This window comes from Pituophis catenifer, unplaced genomic scaffold (genome assembly GCF_029215685.1).
Source record: "Pituophis catenifer annectens isolate HBS135680 unplaced genomic scaffold, rPitCat1.0.hap2 SCAF_2, whole genome shotgun sequence".
Classification (NCBI taxonomy): domain Eukaryota; kingdom Metazoa; phylum Chordata; class Lepidosauria; order Squamata; family Colubridae; genus Pituophis; species Pituophis catenifer.
In genome coordinates, this window is record NW_027256882.1 from 99,844,955 (window position 1) to 99,867,388 (window position 22,434).

General features: G+C 41.2%; 2 protein-coding genes across 3 annotated transcripts in view; one reads left to right on the top strand and one right to left on the bottom strand.

The window, feature by feature from the left end:
- The window catches only part of FAM13B (family with sequence similarity 13 member B), a 70,225-nt gene extending 51,430 nt beyond the window's left edge, over positions 1-18,795 (top strand). For both annotated transcript variants that reach the window (XM_070937269.1, XM_070937270.1), the window contains 6 exons: positions 7,071-7,154; positions 8,794-8,889; positions 10,831-10,914; positions 12,520-12,692; positions 13,113-13,214; positions 16,746-18,795. In XM_070937269.1, coding sequence (XP_070793370.1) covers positions 7,071-7,154; positions 8,794-8,889; positions 10,831-10,914; positions 12,520-12,692; positions 13,113-13,214; positions 16,746-16,863 — 657 coding nt within the window. In that variant the 3' untranslated portion in view covers positions 16,864-18,795. The remainder of the gene's footprint in view (positions 1-7,070; positions 7,155-8,793; positions 8,890-10,830; positions 10,915-12,519; positions 12,693-13,112; positions 13,215-16,745) is intronic.
- PKD2L2 (polycystin 2 like 2, transient receptor potential cation channel) overlaps positions 16,939-22,434 on the bottom strand; it is a 30,676-nt gene continuing 25,180 nt past the window's right edge. Inside the window, exons 13-15 of the mRNA XM_070937271.1 lie at positions 21,240-21,304; positions 20,344-20,455; positions 16,939-16,994 (exon numbers count right to left, since the gene is read on the bottom strand). Coding sequence (XP_070793372.1) covers positions 20,353-20,455; positions 21,240-21,304 — 168 coding nt within the window. The 3' untranslated portion in view covers positions 16,939-16,994; positions 20,344-20,352. The remainder of the gene's footprint in view (positions 16,995-20,343; positions 20,456-21,239; positions 21,305-22,434) is intronic.

Sequence of the window (22,434 nt, forward strand, 5' to 3'; positions counted from 1 at the left end):
TGCAACAGGACAATGACCCAAAGCATACAAGTAATTCAACAAAAAATGGCTTCAACAGCACAGAATACGCCTTCTGGAGTGGCCCAGTCAGAGTCCTGACCTCAACCCGATTGAAATGCTGTGGCATGACCTTAAGAGAGCGATTCACACCAGACGTCCCAAGAATATTGCTACACTGAAACAGTTTTGTGAAGAGGAGTGGTCCAAATTCTCCATTGTGGGTGGAGACAGCAGCCAGGATGGGGTGTGCTCATCTGCTATGCTGGTAGACTGAGCCAATCAAAGTTGTTAAATCCCGCCCCTGTTGCCGGGCAGACCCAGCTTTTGGCTCAGTCTGTCAGCGTAGACAGGCGTGTGGGATTGTTCCTCTAGCAATTTTCTCCTTATTCTACCCTATCCGTCGTTGATTTCTGCTTCTGATTGATATTCTGGTTTGACTTTGGACTTCTCTGTGGACTGAGCTTGGACTGCGATTCTAACTGTGAGACTTGAAAGCCCCAGTAACTGGCTTGCCTGGTTATCAGGGGATACCCCTTTCCCTTATTAATTAAATCTAATTGGGTTGCGACTTCGCTATCGGGGCCTTTACCTTGTTTTTTAGCGAGTAAACCGCTGCGGTTTTTCCTGCGGTCTGTGGGGCTTCGCGCCCCCGTGGATGAGGCTTCGAGCCTTAACTCGACTGTTTGCCTGTTTAGCCCATTGCGGAGCTTCGCGCCCCCTCATTTTGTCTCCGGCCGCCATTTTGAGGGCATTTATTAACGGCGGCTTCTCCACCGCGCTGTTCTCCTTCCGCCTTTGAATTTCGCAGCGGTTTAGCGCAGGCAAGCGGAGCTTCGCGCCCCCGACACGGACGGCTGGAGCGTTTAACCCCTCATTCGATTGACGGCTGGGGAGTTGTTGCACATCCGAGGCCCCCTTTTTCGGCGCCGAATTCAATTTAAGGCCTGCCTGATTGCCGTGAATACACTGCGCGCCCCCTCTCTGCCGCACCAACGCCTCATTAGGATTGCCTGGTCCCTGTATTGTGGGTAGTGGAGGAGGGGTCTCGCGCCCCCACTGACAACAGGGCACGATCCCCTGAAGGGGGATCTATTGGCGTGGAGCTTCGCACTCCCTTCCCAGCGCAATTTCTGGGCGCAGGGCGGATTATCACTTGTTGGTGCAGGCCTGGGCTCTCCTTGGCTCTGTGGAGTTTTTTTGCTGCGCTCCCATTGGTTTTGGCCCCCTTTTTATCTGTGCCCTCCGCCTTGGGGTTTTTTATTTGTCGGGCCTCCAGGCTTAGGCCTGTGCTTTCTGACACACTCATTCCTGTTCCCTCCAATTTTTGCATATTGGGCGAGGCTTATTAATTGGTTTGAGATGCCCAAGGCTTTGCAGAAATCCAAACATGGCCGGAAGGCGGGCCGCCCAGAGAGCCCCCAGGATAAGGGGGACTCGCACCCCAGAAAGGACCACTCTGCGGTCCTCCCTTCTCGATCTGTTGGATCTGACACTGCCCGCTCGCATCATAAATCCTCCCACCTTACAACCTCCCGCGCTGAAGCTCGCAGGGACAAGGTCCTCAAGAAACTTTGCGCTAAAGCGAGCACCCATCAGACCTCCTACAGGGAGGTAGCCGCTGTTTCCCCCCGAGGGGTTACCACGTCCGGCACGGGAGCGCAACCAGACCAAGTCTCTCTGCAAGATTGCCCGGTGGTCATTCAACCGGAATCTCTGTGGGGCTCGGATCTTGCCCCGCCACCGCTTCCTTTATCTACGCCTCCTTCAGGGCAATCCGCACCTGAACCGGTGGTTCAACCTCCCCCGCCGGATCAGAGTTCTGACGGTATTCAGCAACGCGAATTTCCATCTCCAGAACAGATACAGCAAATGATTACGAAGGCGGTGCAACAATCGTTGGCTTCCCACTTTCTCTCCACCGATAGGGCGGATTCCATTCGTTCTGCGGCGACCCTTTCCAGAGGGGAGGTGCATCCGGATGATGTCTTGTCAATTGAGGCCCCAGACTCTCCGGTTTCATCTATCTCGAGCCGTCCCTCTTCTGTGGCTGGCGAGGTGTGTCCGGATATGGACTTGTCAGAAGATGAGGATCTTCCCCCGGATCAACCCGCCTTCTCGGGGTTATTTCCTCAAAACTTGTTTAAATCCCTTCTGCACAAGGCAATCGCTACGGCCCAATTGGACACTCCTAAACCAGCGCCGGCTTCTTCAACCGAGGCCAAGGGGGTTCTGAACCCTCTGTTTGCTGAACCATCACGGCCAATGGACATAATTCCGACTCCACCTCTGTTCCTCGATGTGATTCGAAAGCAGTGGTCTTCTCCTGGAGCGGCTCCAGCCCCTACTTCAACGGACAAACGAAATTTTTCTGTGTCATCAGACCTGGACTCCATCCTACAGGTTCCTTCTGTCGACGCGCCTGTGGTCGCCCTCTTGCCCCAAGCTGCAGTTCCGGGAGTTCCCGATGAAGGCCTCCGGCCTGAAGAACGACGAGCAGATCAGGTTTTGCAACGGGCTCACCAGGGCGCCGCTTGGGCTATCCGGTCAGCGTCAACCGCCTCCTTTTTTAACCGCACCACCCTCCTCTGGCTTCGCCATCTCCAGGACACTCTGGCTACTGAGGATGTCCGCATTCGGCAGGAACTGAATAAGATCGTAGCTGCAACGCAATTTTCAGTGGATGCCACCCTCAATGCCGCTCGTTTTGCGGCTAAGTCTCTTGCCTCTTCCGTTTCGGCTCGTCGGTTGGTCTGGCTTCGCCATTGGCAGGCCGATGCCAGACATAAGTGGCGTCTGGCTTCGGTCCCCTTTGGTGGCTCCAAGTTGTTTGGGGACTCTCTAGATTCCTTCCTCGTTGAAACGAAGGATAAGAGAAAGGTTCTTCCGGTTGTCTTCCGCAGCGGGGAGCCTAGGTTCCATCCTTACCCGTCCCGGTCCCAGTCTCGGCCTTACGAAGGTGCTAGTTTTCCCTCGTCATCGTCCAGGCCTCATGGAACCTTTCAGCCCAGACAGCGGGGGGCTCAGGACAGAGCGCCTAGAGGTAGGACATTCATTTCCAAATGGCCCTTTCGAGGGGGAGGAGGTCGTTTCCCCAGACGCCGTCGTTAACTGCATTCCGGACCCTCCCATAGGGGGCAGATTGGCCCTCTTCGCCCATGTTTGGGAGGGTTCCACCTCTGATAAATGGGTCCTGGCCACCCTAACATCTGGACTGGCCATTGAATTCCTTTCCCCTCCTCCGAGATTTTTTGTGCGCTGTCCGCTGTCTCATGACATCGAGAAGAGATCCCTTATGGACTCGGCGGTTCAGCATCTCCTTTCAATCAGGGCTATTCAACCTGTGCCCGAGGTTGATCAGGGCACAGGATTTTATTCCCGTGTTTTTCTCGTACCAAAGTCTTCGGGGGGGTGGAGACCCATTCTGGACCTCAAGCGCCTCAATCGGTATGTCGCATACCGTAAATTCAAAATGCAGTCCCTAAAGTCTATTCTCGACGGTGTTAGGAGGGGCGATCTCCTCTCTTCGATAGACCTCACCGAGGCCTACCTCCATATCCCCATTCTCCCTTCCCATAGGAAGTTCCTTAGATTCTGTTACGGGGGTCGACATTACCAATATCGGGCCTTACCCTTTGGCCTCTCGTCGGCCCCTCGTACCTTTACCAAGGTACTGGCTGCCTTGGCAGCTTATCTTCGGGCCAGGTCTATCCGTCTACAATGCTATTTAGACGATATCCTAATCTTGTCATCTAGCCATCAGAGTGCTCTTTCTGACTTGCAACTTACCGTCCGTACTCTGGTTTCCCATGGCTTTTCCATCAACATTGAAAAGAGCCATTTGACTCCCTCGACTAGTTTGCTCCATCTCGGGACCCTGATAGACTCGGTGGAGGGGAGAGTCTACCTCTCGCGTGAGCGGCAGGAGAGTCTGCGATCACTGGTGACTAATGTAAAACGTTCCAGGTCTGCCTCTCCCCTTGTCCTTTCCCAACTCCTGGGGAAGATGATATCCGCCATCTCTATCGTCCCATGGGCCCAGCTTCACTCGAGGGAACTTCAGTGGTTCCTTTTACCCTGGCAGAAGGCAGGCAGAGGCACCTCTCATTCTCCCACTCCAATCCCTAGGAGGGTACTCAGGTCCTTAACTTGGTGGCAGTCATTGGCTTTATCCCGGGGTTGTTTTTTCTTTGACCCGCAGAGAGTGGTAGTGACAACAGATGCCAGTCTCCACGGCTGGGGAGCTCATTGTCTGGGCCAGATCGCGCAGGGCACCTGGACCGACGTCGAATCCCGTCGTCCGATCAACTGGCTAGAACTACGGGCGGTCTTCCTGGCCCTGTGTGCTTTCCGCCACATCGTAGCCAAGTCCCATGTCCTGGTCCTCACGGACAATATGACGGCGAAGGCTCACGTCAATCGCCAAGGGGGAACTCGATCTCGATCCCTGATGGCGGAAGCATGGCGGCTGGGAGTCTGGTCGGAGATCCACCTCGCCTCGCTACGGGCGGAGCACATTTCAGGTGCCACCAATCTACAGGCGGACTGGCTAAGCCGTCAGCGACTGGACCATGCGGAATGGCATCTTCATCCGCACATCTTCCGGTTGATCGTGGCGCGCTTCGGGAGCCCAGTGATAGACCTCTTTGCCACAGCGGACAATTCACAATTGCCACGCTTCCTATCACGCTACCCATCGCCTCATGCGGAGGTTGTGGATGCTCTCCGCTCCCCGTGGCCTCCAGGACTCCTCTATGCCTTTCCTCCTTTCTCTCTGGTCCCTCGGGTGCTTCGCAAGTTATTGATGGAACAGGCAGAGATTATACTTGTGGCTCCTTATTGGCCTCGCAGGCCTTGGTTCGCCGACCTCGTGTCCCTCTCGACATGCCGTCCGTGGCAGTTACCCCAACTGGAAGACGCATTGACACAGGGGACCGTGAGGCATCCGGACTTAGAGTGGCTCCGTCTGACCGCTTGGCGGTTGAGCGGCAGTCCTTCGCAGACGTCAACGTACCCGCAGAAGTAATCGACATCATTCAAGCGTCGCGGAGGCCCTCGACTAACAGGATTTACTTGGCCACCTGGCGAGCCTTCTGTACCTGGTGTGATCGTACTGGGGTTCAGCCTCTTCAAGCATCGATCCTCAACGTTCTGGTTTTTCTGCAGGAGGGTTTGGCCAGCGGCCTTTCGCCCAACACTCTGCGGCGGCAGGTGGCAGCGATTTCGTCAATACTTACCCTCGGCTCGTTGTCCTCTCTATCTCAACATCCACTGATTCGCCGTTTCCTACGAGGTGCTACGAACCTCTGCCCTCCAGTTCTACATAGGTACCCGACTTGGGATCTCTCGCTAGTTCTTAATTCGCTCACGGCGGCTCCATTTGAACCTTTACGGACAGTGAACCTTCGACTTCTCACGTGTAAAGTTGCATTCCTGGTAGCGATCACCTCAGCTCGCCGCATCTCGGAGGTAGCTGCCCTCTCTATACGGGAGGATCTCTGCGTTTTCCATGCGGACCGTGTGGTGCTCCGTCTAGATCCCACCTTTGTGCCAAAGGTCAATACCACCTTCCACCGCATGCAGGAACTGATTTTGCCTAACTTTTGTCCTCGACCGTCTCACCGCCTCGAACGGCGATGGCACTTGCTGGACGTCCGTCGGGCTCTGCGGATTTACATTAAGCGAACAGCGACTATCCGCAAAACGGAATCACTCTTTGTGTCTTTCTTGCCATGTTCCTTGGGCAACAAGGTGTCGGCCTCTACCATCGGTCGCTGGATTCGCCAAACGATAGCCAAGGCCTATGAGCTACGTGCTCTTCCGAGGCCTCCTCGTCTAACGGCGCATTCTACCCGTAGTGCGGCGACATCGGCGGCCTGGGCGGCCCAGGCATCTTTGCTGGAGATCTGCAGAGCGGCTACGTGGACTTCGCCATCCCCGTTTATTCAACACTATAAATTGGACAAATTCGCCTCGGCGGATGCCGCCTTTGGTCGTAGAGTGTTGCAACGGGTGGTTGAAGGGGGGATTGTTTCGGACCAGACTGGTCCCACCCCTTTGTAGGGACTTAAATCTTTGGTATGTCCCATCCTGGCTGCTGTCTCCACCCACAATGGAGAAGGGGCGTTGGTCCTACCTGAGACGCACCTTCTCGTGGGGTGGAGACAGCAGCCAGACCCTCCCTTCTCCAGTCTGTCCTCTATCTCTTGTGTATTGTCTTTCTTAAAGCTAGTGTCCCACACGCCGAGCCTCTCTTCTTGCCTTCACCAAAAGCTGGGTCTGCCCGGCAACAGGGGCGGGATTTAACAACTTTGATTGGCTCAGTCTACCAGCATAGCAGATGAGCACACCCCATCCTGGCTGCTGTCTCCACCCCACGAGAAGGTGCGTCTCAGGTAGGACCAACGCCCCATTACTCCAGATCATTGTGCAGGTCTGATCTGTAACTACAGGAAACATTTGGTTGAGATTATTGCTGCCAAAGGAGGGACAACCAGTTATTAAGTCCAAAGGTTCACATACTTTTTCCTCCCTGCATTGTGAATGTTTACATGTTATGTTCAATTAAACCATGGCAACATCTAATGTTTGTGTAGTATTATTTTAAGCAGACTGTGTTTTTTTATTGTTGTGACTTAGATGAGGTTCAGAGAACATTTTATGACCAATTCATGCAAAACTCCACGTAATCCCAAGGGGTTCACATACTTTTTCTTGCAACTGTAGGTCAGAGTTTTTTCTGTGCTAGCATTCTGACTTTGGAATTCCTAGCACTATCCCTAATGATCTTTAAACATGAATTAAGAATATTAGTATTTTAAGAGAAATTTTTAAGGCCTATAAATTGATTTTAATATTACATGTTGTTTTAAACAATGTTTTGCATTGCTTTTTGTTCTGCCGAGAAACTTTTCTGCATTGCTTTAAGGAGTCGGTATGGGAAGAAAAATATTTTCATTCTAATTCTTTTTCAATTTAACTATTTCAATTTTACTATTTTAGCTCCACAAGTTAGTATAAAAACAAAAATGGATATAGGATAAAACAGTTTCATTTCTCTCATTATAACATAGAAAATGACGAAAGACCATCTGTCAGAAGAAAAAACATCACTCCAAAAAAGTCTCCTGTTCTATGAAAGTCAGCATGGACGTCCGGTAATATTTCATACTCTCCCTCCTGCTTGTTTAGAATTATTTAAAACACTGTTGACATCATCTTGCAGAATCACTGAACACTTGCCTCAGTGTTTCTTCTAATAGCTTTAGACTGTAGGAATTGTGTTGGAGACCAAAGAATAAATAGGACTGAGTTCTTCAATAGAGTTCTAAGAATTCTAAAAGAAACTGGTTTCTTTTCAGAAATTTGTTCCTTAAAACTTTCATCAGCATTAGCTAAATTGATATTTATCTAAATGTAATCTCAGAAACATAATTCAGAAGTATTTTAAGAACTATTAATTTTAGAAGAGAATACAGGTAGTCCTCAATTTACAACCACAATTGAGCCCAAAATTTATGTTGCTAAGTGAGACATTTGTTAAGTGAGTTTTGTCGCATTTTATGACTTTTCTTGCCACATTTGTTAAGTGAATCATTGTGGTTGTTAAATTATTAACATGATAGTTAAGAGAAATCTGGTTTCCCCATTGACGTGGCTTGTCAGAAGGTTGCAAAAGCTGATCACATGCAACACACTGCAACTCTCATAATATGAGTCAGTTATCAAGCATCTGAATGTAAATCACATGACCACAGGAATGCTGCAATGACTATAAGTGTGAAAAATGGTTATAAGTCACTTTTATCAGTGCTGTTGTAACTTTGAACAGTCACTAAGGAAACTGTTGTAAGTCGAGGACTAACTAACATTTAAGAGTTTAATTTTGCTGACAGTCTATATTGTGTAGATTTTTTTTAAAGAAATTGAAATTAAAATCTAAGCAATTGAAAAAATGGGGTTGCTTTACTGGTGTAAATTGAGATGCTGCTTCTTCGCATTGTAAAATAGACACCTATCTCAAAGAGTCCATTTATTATTTATTTAAATCTATACTTACCGAGTTCCTGCATACAACTGTTAATATGGCTCACATGTTAAATTTAAATACAGGTATTCTTCATTTAGCTACCCTAATTGAAAGTGGCACTTTGTTGCTAAGCAACACGGCCACTAATGAAACATCACCTAATCACAACAGACTTACGATATTACTTCCCATTTGATTGTTAAGCAAGACATCACATGAGAGCAAATTGCGATTTTACTGCTGACTTCTCCATTGTCTCTCCTTGGCGGAAGCCAGATATAAAGTGTGAAGTGTGAAAATAGCAGTCATATCACTGTGGAATGCTACAACAATTATAAATGCCCGTCAGTTGCATAGTGCCCAAATGTTGATTGTGTGACTGCAGGGATGTTATGACAATCATAAATACAAGGGTGGATCATAAAGTTACCTTTTCAGTGCTGTCATAACTTTGAATGGTTGCTTAACAGGGCAGTCATGAAGCAAAGTTCACTTTCTGATAATACAACCATACATGATAGATTTTGTCTTGCAAGGATCCCTCATACAGTAGATAAGGTTTGAGTAGTTAAGCTTTTATAAGTGCCCTTCCTATCCCTGTTGCTTTTATTTGACCATTTTAGGCCTGCTTTTTTCCTATCAAGCCCAATTTGTTATTGATTTATTTCTGTGTGATTTAGTTTTGCCAACTTTATATTACTCTGTTAGTTTTAAGGCAAGTCCCTTTTGTTCATTTTCAGTGTTTGCTTTTTCTTTCTTTCTTTTAGGTTTCCAGAGAAGACAGACATATTGTTAGACCCCTCTATGACAGGTACAGACTTGTGAAACAGATGTTAACTCGAGCAAGCATTACTCCTATCCTTGTGAGTATAGAATCCGTTTTTTCATACATTTTCTGTTTGCGATTGATTTGCCTCAATTACTTGTTTTACACTGATTTTTGTTTATTATTCTAATTTACTTTTAACGTTCACAATGACTATAATAAGAAATAACTAGTCAAATCTTTATTCTTATTTTACCTGGTCCATTTGTTATGGATAACCAATCTCTAAATTAACTACAATCTCCAAGGTATTTATCATTTACAGAAATTTTTAATATGTATTTCACTGTTGCTACCATTCATCAACAAATGTTTGACTATCCTTTCAAGTGATTTTGATTGTTGGAAATGAAGATATTTTCTATAAACATATTGTAATCTGGTGTGAAGGCTTCAATATATTTGGAATGCTTGGCATTAGAATATTAATACCATGTAAGAATAGATAAGGATAAGGAGGTGTGGTGGCACATTGATTAGAATGAAGTATTGCGGGCAAATTCTGCTGATTGCCAGGGGTTCGATCCTCACCGGATCAAGGTTGACTCGGCCTTCCATACTTCCAAAGTTGGAAGTGGCAATATGCTGATGCTGTAAACTGCTTGGAGAGGGCTGTAAAGCTCTGTGAAGTGGTATATAAGTCTAAGTGCTATTACTAAGATAACATTTGGGCCATTAAATCTAATTTCCATACTCATTGTATCTTTGATGACTAAGGGGTAACCTACCATCTAACATCATTGCCATGGCCCATGTTCCCCTAAGTTCAAAGATATGTTACTTATTGTCCAGTATCTCTCAAAGACAATTCATACATATTTTCCCAGACCATTAGTTCATTTAGCAGCTTAGATGTCATTTATGTGGTCCAAAAGATTAAACTCAAACATGTTTCAGTCCCACGTTTCAATCCTGCTTTTTGGAGTTGTTTGATAGAATACATTACTATACACATTTTGCTGTTTCTCTTGCTGTGGAATTTCATTTGTGGTTACTCTGAGCTTATTAAAAGTCTTAAGATATTTGTTGATCTATATTTTAATTGTCTTTGTAATCAGGAACTCTAGCATCATATGTCACTTTTGCAGATGCACACACTTACAAATCTCTAGGGTCAAGTGAGACAAAGCTAATGTCTTGCTCTATCTTCTGGAGGATAGTTTTCAGAGAGTTAGAAAATTGCCTTATAATAAATGTTATGATAATGAAAGTCCTCCGTTACTATTCTTTTATGCCTCTTAAAAACATTGTTTGTACTTTCTTGAGTGAGTGAGAGTTATTATGCACTAATTATAGTATTGCTTTTATTTATTTATTCATAAAATTTATTGGCCATCCATCTTACCATTAGGTAACTCTGGGCGGCTTATAAACATTCATTTTATTCATTTCTCCAATTACTTTACACAAGATAGAGACTCTTCAGAATTGTCAAATTTCTTTTACTTTGATTTCTAAGCAGGAATAGATATTTGAACATACAATTAAAGTCCTTCCTTTCTGTTGTTTCCTTTTGTGCAAATGTTTTTCTTCAGTTGATGCCTTCCAGTAATATCTCATTTCTTTTATATCTATTGCATTTGCTTTCCTGTATTAAGAATTCTAATTCCTTTTGAACTCCCATACTTTATTTTTCTTTTTAACATTAGTGTATACACAATGAATGTTCTATAGTTTGAGTCAATATTCTTTATTCTCACTTTATCCTACGAATAAAAACACATAGATAGAATTTCTGTCTATACACTGGACTGGACTGGACTGGACTGGACTACAATAGAGTAGAGTAGAGTAGAGTAGAGTAGAGTAGAGTAGAGTAGAGTAGAATAGAATAGAATAGAATAGAATAGAATAGAATAGAATAGAATAGAATAGAATTTCCATGTTTCAGAAAAATTATGTAAACTAGAATGGCACATACTGTAATATAATAGGAACATAGCTTTTAAAGCATTATCACCTTTTGATTATATTTCAGGGATCACCATCAACTAAAAGGCGTAGCCAGATGTTACAACCTATCATAGAAGGAGAAACAGCCCATTTCTTTGAGGAAATTAAGGTATTTTATCTGTTCTCAATAAAGATGACTGCACTAGTTGCCAACAGGCTTCTAGTATAAATAAGTTTAAAATGCTATACTTATAAAGCTATACAGTGCTTGCACTTACTTATCTCCTGTAGTCTAGTCTCTCAAAGGAATTGGCCTAGCTGGTTCAATCAATCTAGAAAAAACTTGACCTCCATCTTGGTTTAGTTAGCTTTGTTTGTTTAATTTAATTTGTTCTATGTGTTTTATTACTTTGTGGACTAAAGATTGTGAACTTTCTAGTTACGTATGTTGGGTCTTATATGTAAACTGCTGAAAATCCTTAGGGACTTGGCAATTGTTAATATAATTAATAAATGAATAATAAAACTGTGTGCTTAGAATTAAGTTGTTTCATATAAAGTGTTGCTTTGGTGACATCTCTGGCAGTATAATTGTCCAGAAAAGTTTTTCTTAACCCAATGTTATTAATACAAAGGATGAGGTACTGTAACATGAAATTTTGAAGATCTTATTGATCTCCTACTTAATATCTTCCGTGAAGTCTAATATTGGAGCTTAAATGATCCTGCATTCAGAATATCCTGGATAACACAGTTTCTATAATTTGTAAAACAGTAGGAGACCTACAAATGCTTGATTTTATATCAGTCTTGGGTAAAAAAAAACCCATTTCTTGCGCTTTTGACAATTTTATTACATTTTAAAAGGAAGGATACTTTTATTTAAGTTATAGGTATTATATATACATATACATATACATATACATATACATATACATATACATATACATACACACACACACACACACACACACACACACACACACAAATATATATCTATCTTTACAGATAACTTTCTTTACAGTGCATTTGGATTATTTAAATACATATTTGTTTGTACAAATGCTAAATGCTGTAAAACTATTTTTATAATAGATGTCTTATAGTATTATTAAAGCATTTTGGGGTGAATTTTTTTTTAAAATATTTTGTTAGACTGTTCCTATTTACACCTACAATTATATTGGAGCCTGACTGGCGTAGGAGGCTAATGCCTCCTACTAAGGCAGCATTTAACATCCAGCTGCCTGCAATTACTGCGAGTTCAATTCTTACCAGGCTCAAGGTTGACTCAGCCTTCCATCCTTTCTAAGGTGGGTAAAATGAAAAAACCCGGTTTGTGGGGGCAATAAGCTGACTTTGTATAAAATATACAAAAATATGAAGGCTATTGCTTAACGCATTGTAAGCTGCCCTGAGTCTCCAGAGAAGGGCGGCATATAAAAATAAATAAAAATAAATAAAATAAAAAATATTTTATAGTGCCTCTGGAATTTTCTGTTATAAAACACTGAACCATACAAAAAGACAATTTACAATAGCAAGTGATTTTTCCCATTGCTTTACTGTGCATTGCTGTTTCCATTGTTTGTGTTTCCCAGGGTGCTAGCACCACTGTTGGGTTGAACACTAGAGTTCACATTAATGTCCACACAATTCTTAACCATCAATTGCCATAGACACATATATATGAATATATCTGTGGTAGTAATATTTTTTTTAAAAAAATATGTCCCATTATTTGAATCCTTAAAACTTGTCTATTATTTTTAAGGAAGAGGAAGAAGATGGTGATATATCTTCAGAATTGACTGATATTTTAAAATCCAGTGCCCAAATACATCCCATTGCTACTAGCCCTGTGGAAAACTCAGAATCTGATGTTGAAGAAAGTCAAGAAAAACTAACTCGAGAGCTTCGACTTTCTAGTATCCGAGCAGCTTCCATGTAAGTAAATATGACATTGCAAATACCAAACAAATATACTGCTGCTTATTTTTAAAAATCATTTATGGATTCTGATTAAATCTAAAATAGATCAGTGATACACAAAATATTATAAATGAGCCAGAAAAGTGTCTGATCCTAATAGTGGCTGCTTTGACATCAGAAAACTTCTTGAACATTTTGCATACCCCTTCAATGAAGAGTCTCCTGAAATGTAACTCTAGTTTTATCACTTATCACTTGTCTAGTTTTCTTTATCTGAATTATTAGCGAGAGAACAAATTAAAGAAATAAATTAAAAAATATTCGATAAAAGCTTCTAAAGTTATCAGTTATCTAATTAAGTTGTGCTCCTTTAGGAGATGGGCCATTCATGATGGTATTGATCAGCTAGAGTATTTTTTTACAATATTTTTCTAGGCCTGAATTATTAGAACAACTTTGGAAAGCCAGAGGTGAAAAAAAGAAATTGCGCAAAACCCTACGGGAATTTGAAGAAGGATTTTATCAACAAAATGGGAGGTCAGTTTAATATATAACACTGATTGCCCTAGATTTGCATTGTTAATAAAAGAGGAAACATGCTTGTTTTAATTGAAGCATTAGTTTTGCTGGGTGCTATTTAGTGAGAATTAATACACATAGATTTTTTAAAAATTTATTAATAATCATGATTTTTATTTATATGTATTTTATTTAATCAAAATCTAATGAGTTATTAGAAACCATTCAAAGTATTTTTTCAGGGACACATTATATAAGAGATTGGATTAAGTTTCTTTAATCATACCAAAGACTATATAATTAAAATGTATTTGATTTCTGTATTACCTTCTATGAACTAGACCAGTCAGACTGGCTTAAGAGTAAGATGCACACTATAAAAAAATGAAAAAGCATACATTAAACTGAAGATGTAAAAGTAAATGAAGGTGAAAGAGCATCTTGACTGCTCTTGTAAAGCAGGACAGAATGGTGACTATATGCAGTTCCCCCCGCCTGCAGTTCATGAATTATGAGTGATTCTCCCATGTGCCAGGGAAACTTTTGGGCAGTGCAGCCACCTTCAGAATATCTTGCCTTACAAATCTTAAATGCCAAAGAGATTCATAGTGAGAGAGGTAAAGTGATGGAATGTAGTAAAAAGATGGACCCCCAAGAGGAAAATGTATTCTAGAGGGGCAATTCAGCCCAGGTATCCTGGAGGAGGGAAAGAGAGTGAAAATAGCCCACCCCCAATAGTCCACATTGTACATTGTAGATGCAGTTATTATAGATGCAGATAGTGGACTCCTCAGTCTGGCAAGATTTTTTTCCTATAGATGTAAAATAAAGAACTGATCTTGGAAAAAATATCCACCTGGTTATTCTTGGTTTTGGGCCTGACAGGCCCATTCATATAATAAGATTCTAAACCATTTTGGCAAAGGTTAATGCCAATACCTTTAATTTTGGTGGTTGAGCACTCTGCAAAGCAGTAGCCCTTGCAATCCAGATACTGTATTTCTTATTGTTTAGCAGTCTTCAATTGCTGTGTTTTGCAATAGTTACAATTTCTGCGCACTTTTTAAGGTGGGCCCACTTTCAAGTATGTTGCAATAGCCAAGGTAAAATGTAACCAAAGCAAAAATAGTTTTCCAAATCTACCCAGTTTAAAAATAGAAATAGCTGCTGCGCTAATCATAATTGTGCAAATGTAATCCTGATGCAGCTGTCATCTTTCAATCCCATGTCATCTGAAAATCAGGGCTGCAGATGTACGTCTGCAAGAAGAATCCCACCCTAACAGAGTATCTCTTCTCGAGACCAGTTTGTTATTGACCATCAATAATTCTATGTTGCTTGGGCATAATTTCAGCTTTCTCTCCCTGCATCTGCCCATGATACAGTTCAGGCAACTTTCAGTGGTACCGATTACTTTTTTGAATTAGGTGGCAGGAGCATTGGATATCATAGGGATATAGATAATAACTAATTTCATAGCTTAGAATGATCTTCGTGAAGTTTCATGTAGATGTTTTAAAGCTTTAGCAGCTTACAGACTCAGGTCATGGCTTCTGTACCATCACTGGCAGTATATACCGGTAGCTGAGTATCATAATTTGTATGGTAATATTGCATCTGAAATTGACTGATTTCTCTCAGTGGTGTCGTATGGTTATTAAAAAATAGGGAAAAGAAAATCAATACCTCTAGGTCTCCACATGGAAGTGCCATGCCAAACTTCATTGGAATTGTTTACTCAGGAAATGGCAGAGGCACTTTAAACAATGCTTCTAGTCCACAACCTTTGCAGTCAGTGCAAAAATATACCAAGATGATTGGCATCAAAAGCCATTGAGACATCAAACCCCAAACCTTGACAAACCAAAATGACCAACGTCTCAATCTCATGCCTGGGCCTAAATTCTGATTGCACATGCTTCAAATAATTTACTTCTAGGATATTCTGTGGCTGCAGATACACCACTTTCTCATTGACCAATCCTTAAAAAATGGGAAGTTGGAAGGAGGACCAAAGAGATGGGTCCTGAAAAGTCTTTATTTGATTGGTTCTGTTAGTAGAAAGCCAACAAGATTAAAAAATTGCATACTATCAATAGAGTAGGCCCATTACAACTGTAGGTTAATTTGGCAAATAAGACATTCATTGCATTTAGATAACAAGTACAGGTAGTCCTCAACTTACTACCACAATTGAGCCCCAAATTTATGTTGCTAAGTGAAACATTTGTTAAATGAGTTTTGCCCCATTTTACGACTTTGTTTGCCAATTGTTAAGTGAATCATTGCAGTTATTAAATTACCGTGTTTTCCCGAAAATACGACCTATTCAAAAAGTAAGACTTAGCCCATTTTTTTTTGGGGTGGGACTAATATACGGCCTACCCCAAAAATAAGCCCTAGTGAAGGGGTTGGGCGTGGCCAGCACAGGAGGCAGCCTTTCCCTTTCCCGGTCACCTCATGGCTGCTGGGCCCCTTAACCATGGCCCACGGATCAGCTGATCCAATGAGGGCAGGGAGTTTTGTCTCTCCGGATGCCTGGAGATATTTCCAGCGCACTCTTGCAAGCCCCAGCCCTGCCCATGGTGCCAGGCAACCTTGCAGCCGAGGGCCCTGCAGCTCACCTTGTGGCTATGGAACAGGCGGCAACCACGGTTTGCAGCAGAACTCTGTCTTTCTCTCCCCCAAACTCCACCAGAAATGAATCTTTATGAGATTCATTGCACCGTTGCAGCCTCTTGGAGCAGGACTCTGCAAGGCTTGTTGTGCCGTTGCACACACAAATGGCAGCACTGCCGCGAGGTTCTACATACCAGCACAGCTGCAAGGGGCAGCATGCCAGCTATGCCGGTATGAAGCTCATGGCGGTGCAAAGTGAGCAAAGAATGGACTTATCCGGTGACACTCAGAGAAAAAAATCTAAGTGGAAAATGGTTGCTGTTGCTTTTGCTCAACCCCCGCCATTGCTCACACACCAACCAGAACCTCTAAAAGGCATCTGAACTGTTTTTCTCTCTCCTCTTGTTACAGTATCAGATGAGCCTTTTCGGTGGCATTAACTCCCAGTTCTAGTTTTCAGTAGTTTCGGGTGGTGGTTTGTCTTACACACTTAAAAGAGCGGTCCATTTCCTACCAGGTGGTTAGTTTACCCCTGGAATTAATGTAAAACTTGCTTCGTGGGGGTAGAACGGGATGGAATGACGTTTTTTCCACGGCTTCAGTTTTCCAGAAGGGTTAAGTCTCTCACTTTTCTATCATTCTGTCTATCATTCATAAAATATCAGTGCAATGCTATTCAGTTTTATTAAATGCAGTGAATGTGGTTTTGCATGGCCATTTTCAGTAGTCTAGGTAGTCATAAGACATAATCTGAAGCATTGTTTATTTCTTCTTAGTTAGCAGAAATTATGTTTATCAGAAGGAAGGATTCTATCAAGTCCTTTTTCTTATGAAATCTGTAGAGTGAAAAACTTACTTGATGCCTCCATTGTCTACTTTAAAAAAGTAAGCCAGCCAAGATTTTTTAACAACATATTTTATTTTTTTCAGGAATGTTCAGAAGGAGGATCGTGGACCCATGCTTGATGAGTATCGAGAGTACAAGAAAGTTAAAGCTAAACTGCGTCTTCTTGAAGTCCTTATCAGCAAACAAGATCCATCAAAATAAATTATGTTTCTCCGTAACAAAGAACGGTTGTTTTCATATGCTGCCCATAGTACTGTTAGGGGTGTTCTTTTGTCTTGCTTTGTTGAAAGAATGCAGTTTTTGTACACTTTAGAAGGACAGGTAGGTCCAATCTAGAAAGTTAATGAAAAAAAAAATTAAATTGTGACTCAATCTGTCCAACTTTAAGGGTTGCTTTCTTTTTTTCATTTTTAAAAAGTTACAATATATCTTATTCTCAAAAGACTTTTATTCTAGAATCATTCAGAAATGTTGGACCTGCTAACTTCGCTTCATCTGCATTTATTAGTATTACACTGAACTCCTCTGTTGCCTTTTTAGTATGGAAGACAATGGCAGCCAATTAAGAATACTCCTGAACACCATAAAGAAACTGCAATGCCTTTCAGAGGACCGCGTGGAATAACTGATTGCAAATGGCATCTTTCATATAATAGAATGATAGGTGGATATTGAAATATAAAGTACATTCTCCGGTTTCAGATGACAATGGACAAACCAGAAAGTGACCTTGCTTGCTGTATTTTTAAAACTTGGAAAAACCTGAACATTTATATCACATATTGCCTACAAGACTTACATTACTGTTAATTTCTATTTATTGTCTACTGGTGACAGTGTGTAGTCTGAATTGGAGACTGCATCTTACCCTTGTGTTGGTGCTCAGATTCATTCAGTTCAGTAAGCTTACACCACTTTTGCTGTATCTGAAACAAACTTATTTTACCAAGGGCTACAATTAATGTAATTAATGTATTGAACAAGCTGGACAGAACCAGCTTTGAAAGAAACCTTTCTACTTCCATTCCCAGAAATGGAAAGAGAAGTGATCTGTCTCAAGGCAGGCATGACACAATTTTTGCATGTCAAAGCTTCAGAACCTAGAGGGTTTTTTTAACTGACATTTTTTTTGCCTAGTATACATAACACAACAGCGGCTGATTTTTTTTTTTTTTTTAACTACACTCCAAAATCCTTCTAAATGACTTGAGTACCTACATACGAGATATAGTACAGAGGACAAGGGCTTATATGGAATCCTTTACACATAGGCCCTGCTTCTATGGTTTGACTGGATTAAATCCTAAGTGTTGAATACCTTCTGGATCTATTTTGTCTTGTGGCCATGTTTTTGCATGTGCCTATTTGCTGCATGTGTTATGAACAGCTAATGCCAACACAAATTGTTTTTCATTGCTTTTCTGAAAAACCAGAAAATGAACTTCAGTGAAATAATGGCATGTAAACTCATCAGATTGATGTGTTAACATGTAATAGGTAGAAAATAGATTTTAGAGACGCCATACTTCCATTGGTTGTGTTTCTCGTTTTTATTGTAATTCTAGGCATGTAATTTTGGAACCCAAAAGTGACTATTAAAATGAATTTATACTCTAATGTTTTGCCTTTTTATACAGCCTGAAGGGTTTTAGTGGACTGTAGTGAATTACAAAATCGGGAAATAATCTGGAGATTTTTCCGTGGCTTTGGTTCAACTTCATCGTGCAATGTACATTTCAGTTACTTTTCCATCAATCTGCAATCACTGGTGCATCAAAACCTATGTGTACTGTATAGTGTTGTACATGAATGTTTTATATACCACATGCAAAATATCAATATGCACTATTTAAATGTTTGTTTTAAATAATATATTCCTCCTTTATAATGCTTAAATCTATATGATCCCAATATTTTTATAAAGTGAGTGATCAAATTGGTTCCACTTCAGAATCAACAGCTGCTTTTGTGTGTGCTTTGCAGTGTTTGGCTGTTTGTTTGTAGCAAGCATGGCATCAGTTATGCTAAGAGTGTGTGTTGTGCCATCTTATTGAGCAATAAATGGTAGAATTAGGCATTTTGTGATAACACAGTTTTACTTTCATATAAGTAAAAACTATATGTGGATATATAGATATATAAATATATATATATAAATAAACCAGATATGAATGATTGCTATGTCTGGCATTTCATTGTATAGATTTTTATAATAAAAAAAACTTCTATTGTCATATTTATATTTGTGTTTTGTGTGTGTGGGTGTATGTGCGTGTGCACGCACACTGTTTGCATTTTTGCCTCTAAATCTTGGTAAGTATAATTCTTAAGAGTTGCTAGTTTTTTTTTTTTAAAAAAAATTGTTTAAAAAGATGTTGAGTCTATTTCTCTCTAGTGGTTTATTCAAACTAATAATAGTTGGAAGGTGATTAGAAATTAACTTGAATTTTTCTTTTTATAAATCACTTTGAAGATGTTATGGAAAAGGGCCTATAAATATATCTTATAAACTTTTCTTTCTATAGTTGTGCTTTAGAAAATGTACCATTTTTATATTGTGCCAGTTGTAGGTTTAAAAAAACCCTTTATCTCCAATATATTTGATATGCAGCATTACATTTGCTGGAGAATTTAAGCAAAAGCAAGCATGCTTCTGTCATTTATAACAGGCATAAATATTTGCCCATGGTGGAAAAAATAATTTATTCCTGGTTACTTCCCATTTCAAAGACCAATCCTACAATATTTAATATTTTTTGTTTACAGTAATTAATTTGCTCCATCAGAACATGAAGTAACTGTGGACTTGGTTGACATACCTGTACAACTAATGTTAAAAACCAACACACGAAAATCTTGTATAATTTGTACCTAATTCAAAGTGTGTTTGCATAAAACAATAAACAATGTAATCTTCCCACACACCTCAGTCCCTGCAAGAGCAGTAGGGACGAACTATGTGACTTAAGGAAAAGAATTCCTTTTAAACTCCTAGAATTATGTTTGCACATAAAATGTTCTGTAAAAACCTTGTGTGTTTAAAAAGTTCAGAAATGAATTTCTGAATTTCAGCTGTTAAGTACTGCTTTGACCTCCATCAGTTTTTCATTACTGGATGGAAGAAAAATCTGATATGTTGTTTAGAATAAATGATGCCAACCTGAGTTGAGGGACTCAGCGAGATGAAATACGTTCAAGAGCTGTCTTTGATAACAAAATACAGAAAATATAGTTACTAATTATAAATATTTCTGCTGCTAAAAAAGTTTGCTGTTACAATTTGCATTTTTAATTTTAGGAGATGTTCTCCAAATTATTTGCCTTCAAATATTTGTAATGCACCACTGCAGGAATATACAATTTCTGGCACTGGGCCAGTGAATTAATGTGTAGCATGGGTGTCAAACTTGATCGCGTCATGTGACGTATTGCGCCATTTTACCTTTGTGGAGATGGGGTGGGCGTGGTCTCTGTGTGATGCATCCAGCCTGCAGGCTGCCAGTTTGATACCCCTGATCTATAGAAAACTTTTTTTTTTTAACAACGGAGCTGAAATGGAAAAGCCCAGGGGAGACAAGACTACTCAAAGAAAGATGTGCATCTCTCCCCCTCCCCCGTGCCTGTCAATTCACACCTTAACTTCTCACTGTACCAGGAGCCAGTGGTAGAACAAATCCTCACCTCTTGCTACTATCGTTGGTATTGAGCTGGAGGGAGAGTTCTCATAATTGTGTCCAGCCTATAATTCACATCCTTCAGTTGTCTCTCCAAATCTTCTGTGTATCTAGAAAGCCTAAAACAAAATAACAAAGGAGATTGAGGGAGTTTTGGAATTTTTGCCTTTATGAAGCTGATAGCTACCCATAAGGCATAAAATCCCACAAAACCAGAAGAAAACTGGTTAGTCACTTAGCAGTCTAATAGTACATACTGATTCAGTTACAAATTTCATTGAATTCATTGTATAAATGTAAATTTCATTGAGTTCAATGAAATTTCCAGATTAATAGGCACAGAACTGCAGTCTAAATCTCCCCCCCCCCCTAAATAATGTTGTAAAGATACATTTTATATACATTAGGGGCTATATATAAGCTAACTCTTAAACTGAACATTTTTGTTTTATGTTAATAACCAACAGCCATTTTCTTTAGAACCCAAAATGCCTCAGTTGAATTTTCTAAGAACTTTGTATCAAAGGAGGACAACACCTGACCAAAAATAATTAGCATTAACAGTTGCTAATTGCAGCATTACGACTACACAAATATATGGTATGAATTAAAGGCTACATCCCTAAATTTGCATTTGGTGGGTAATGTAATGTCTGAGAGCCACATTGAGGAGAAGCAATGTGGGAAGAGCCAAGATTTTTTTATATTTCAGTCTGGGAATGTTATTTTATAAAATATATTATGATTATGGCAGGAATTACAGTATATTTTGTGTGAAGATTCCACTTTAAATGTGGAACCTCAAATTGGGGCCCTCAGGTTGATTTCCTGTGATCTAAAAGGTGAACCCCAGGTCTACAACGACTGAAGACCACTGGGGTTATGATGTAAACAGCAACAAACCTCTGAAAGTCCCTCGCAGAAACTGTATCATACTGTCCTGTGGAAATCTGCCGCCTCATGAGATCCTGCAAAGAGAATTGGTCAATATGATTTAGAATTCAAAAGAAAAAATAAACTGTAATTATCTCTGGGATTGGCAGGTTTTATTTGTTTATCAAATTTGTACGGTTGCTATCTCACAGAAAGTGACTTTGGGCGACGTACAACAATCCAATAAAACAATACATATAAAACAATTGTCATCTAAAAAAAACCTATTGCATTTATTTAAAAACATTAAAAACTACAAAAGCAGAACTAAATAAAAGAAGAAAAACAATAGACAGAAGGATTTGCTGGGTCTGCCTGTTTGCATAACCAGAACTTGAGGGAATTTGAAAGCTCAGGATGAGGCTGACTACATCTCTCCGGGGGTGTGGGGGGGGGGGGAGAGGAGGAGAATACAGATTTCATGGTGCAAAAGGCGCCTGCCAAATGTAGCTCTCTAGATCAGGGGTGTCAAACTATCACCCATGGTCGGATGCGTCAGGCACAGGCCACACCCACCCTAGCTCCGTGAAGGGGAAAAACATCATAAAATGTCATGACGGCAAGGTGACACGGCGAGTTTGACACCTGTGTTCTGGATGAACATGCCTATTCTATTAGGTCTGGTGGGACAGTCAGATGAGGTTTGGAAGAGGGAATCCCTTAAATATCCTGGTCCCATGCCATGTAAGTGTTTAAAGATCAACAGCAGCACCTTGAATTGGACCCAAAAGCAAATGTAACTAATGCAGGTTGTGCAGCAGAGGTGTAATGTAAGCTAAGGTAAGCTAAGGTAAGGTAAGGTAAGGTACCTAACTGCTTGCACCATTTTGCACCAGATGAAGTTTTCACACAGACCCATGTACAGCACACTGTAATAATCCAACTATATGTCCAGATGACCAAAACATGAGTGACCCTAGTAGGCCCCCTTGAGACAGGAATGAGTGCAACTGGGGCCGAACACAAAGTTGTGCAAAGATCTTCCCAGCCACGACTGCTCCTTGTTCCTTGAACAGGAGTCCCAAGCTGCTTTTTCAAAAGACAACTGGACTTTGAAGATGTTTCGCTTGTCATCCAAGAAGCTTCTTCAGTTGTGACTGAATGATGGGGAATTCAGAATTAAAGATGCTTCTTGGATGACAAGCAAACCATCTTCAAGAGAAAA